The sequence below is a fragment of the Penaeus monodon genome, chromosome 33 (assembly GCF_015228065.2).
Source record: "Penaeus monodon isolate SGIC_2016 chromosome 33, NSTDA_Pmon_1, whole genome shotgun sequence".
NCBI classification, from domain to species: domain Eukaryota; kingdom Metazoa; phylum Arthropoda; class Malacostraca; order Decapoda; family Penaeidae; genus Penaeus; species Penaeus monodon.
Genome location: NC_051418.1, coordinates 20,307,392 through 20,308,729, shown reverse-complemented (window position 1 = coordinate 20,308,729; position 1,338 = coordinate 20,307,392). Strand labels below are relative to the sequence as shown.

General features: G+C 49.9%; 1 protein-coding gene across 1 annotated transcript in view; it reads right to left on the bottom strand.

The window, feature by feature from the left end:
- LOC119594126 (lysoplasmalogenase-like protein TMEM86A) overlaps window positions 1-1,338 on the bottom strand; it is a gene marked incomplete at its 3' end in the record, with an annotated part of 6,222 nt that overhangs the window by 874 nt on the left and 4,010 nt on the right. The window contains 1 exon segment of the mRNA XM_037943191.1: window positions 1,067-1,330. Coding sequence (XP_037799119.1) covers window positions 1,067-1,318 — 252 coding nt within the window.

Here is a 1,338-nt window from a genome sequence, read left to right as displayed (position 1 = left end):
TGGACAAAAATAAAATACAGAATGTATGCATGGTATGAATATGTAAACAAACACAGATAAATCAGAATTAAACACTGCAATGAAATTTATGGACAGAAATATTTCAACAAGGGTTAAGTAATTAGGTACATGTACGTGTAAGTAAACACCATAAAAAGATGAGTGATAAGGACGCCAAACATACTCTGGGAAATGTGTATCAATATGCATGTATATTTATGCAAATCCTCCCCCATATTTACACCAAACTTCCACATTCGTCAATCCACCCACTGAAAAAAAAATCCAATACGAAGTAACCGTACTCCTCTCTCATCCCTCTTCCACAATCATCCACCCATCCACATCCACATTCATCCACTCATCCACGAAGCAACTATTTCTTGCAACTGCTCATCTATGGGGACCTCCAATACAATGCAACCTCATGCCTTCCACTCCCACATCCACGCCAATCCACCCATAATTATATGAAAAATTCTGCACACATTCCACTCTCCCCTACCTGTATCCACATTCATCCATCCATCCACCAGGAAACCATTCCTGGTGGATGGATGGACAAGGAAATCACACTCCTTCCTCATCAACATTCATCCACAGTCATTCATCCATCCACCAGGAAACCACACATCTTACACATTTACATCCACACTCATCCGCCCATCCACAGGGAGACCCCGAATACGAAGCAACCGCACACATGTCTCTCTCCCTACCTGCGTCCACAATCATCCACCCATCCACCAGGAAACCACACGCCCTCCACATCCACACCCATCCACCGGGAAACCACATCCATCCATCCATCCACCAGGAAACCACACACCCTCCACATCCACACCTATTCAAAGGTATCTACCAGGAAATCACATCTTCCACATCCACCCACATTCATCCGCCAGGACACCCCACCCCAACCACATCCACATCCACCCACATTCACCCACCAGGACACCCCACCCCAACCACATCCACATCCACCCACACTCATCCACCAGGAGACCCCACCCCAACCACATCCACATCCACCCACATTCACCCACCAGGAGACCCCACCACGTACCAAAAACGCATCGCCAACCACGGAAAACTGGAGGGCCCGGTACACCCACTTGGCCTCCCCCTGGCGACTCCCCTCGACGGCCTTCAAGTGCAGGGTCAGCAGCACTATCGGGAAGCATTTGAGTGCCAGGCCCTTGCCCGTGGGTGCCTCGTCGGGGGCGAAGAAGACCAGGGACACGACCACACTCGCCAGGTACGGGAGGAGGTGGTGGTAGGGGGGAGTCCTTGAGGCCATGGTGGGTTGCTTCTTCATTGTTTTGGGGGGCTGTGAAG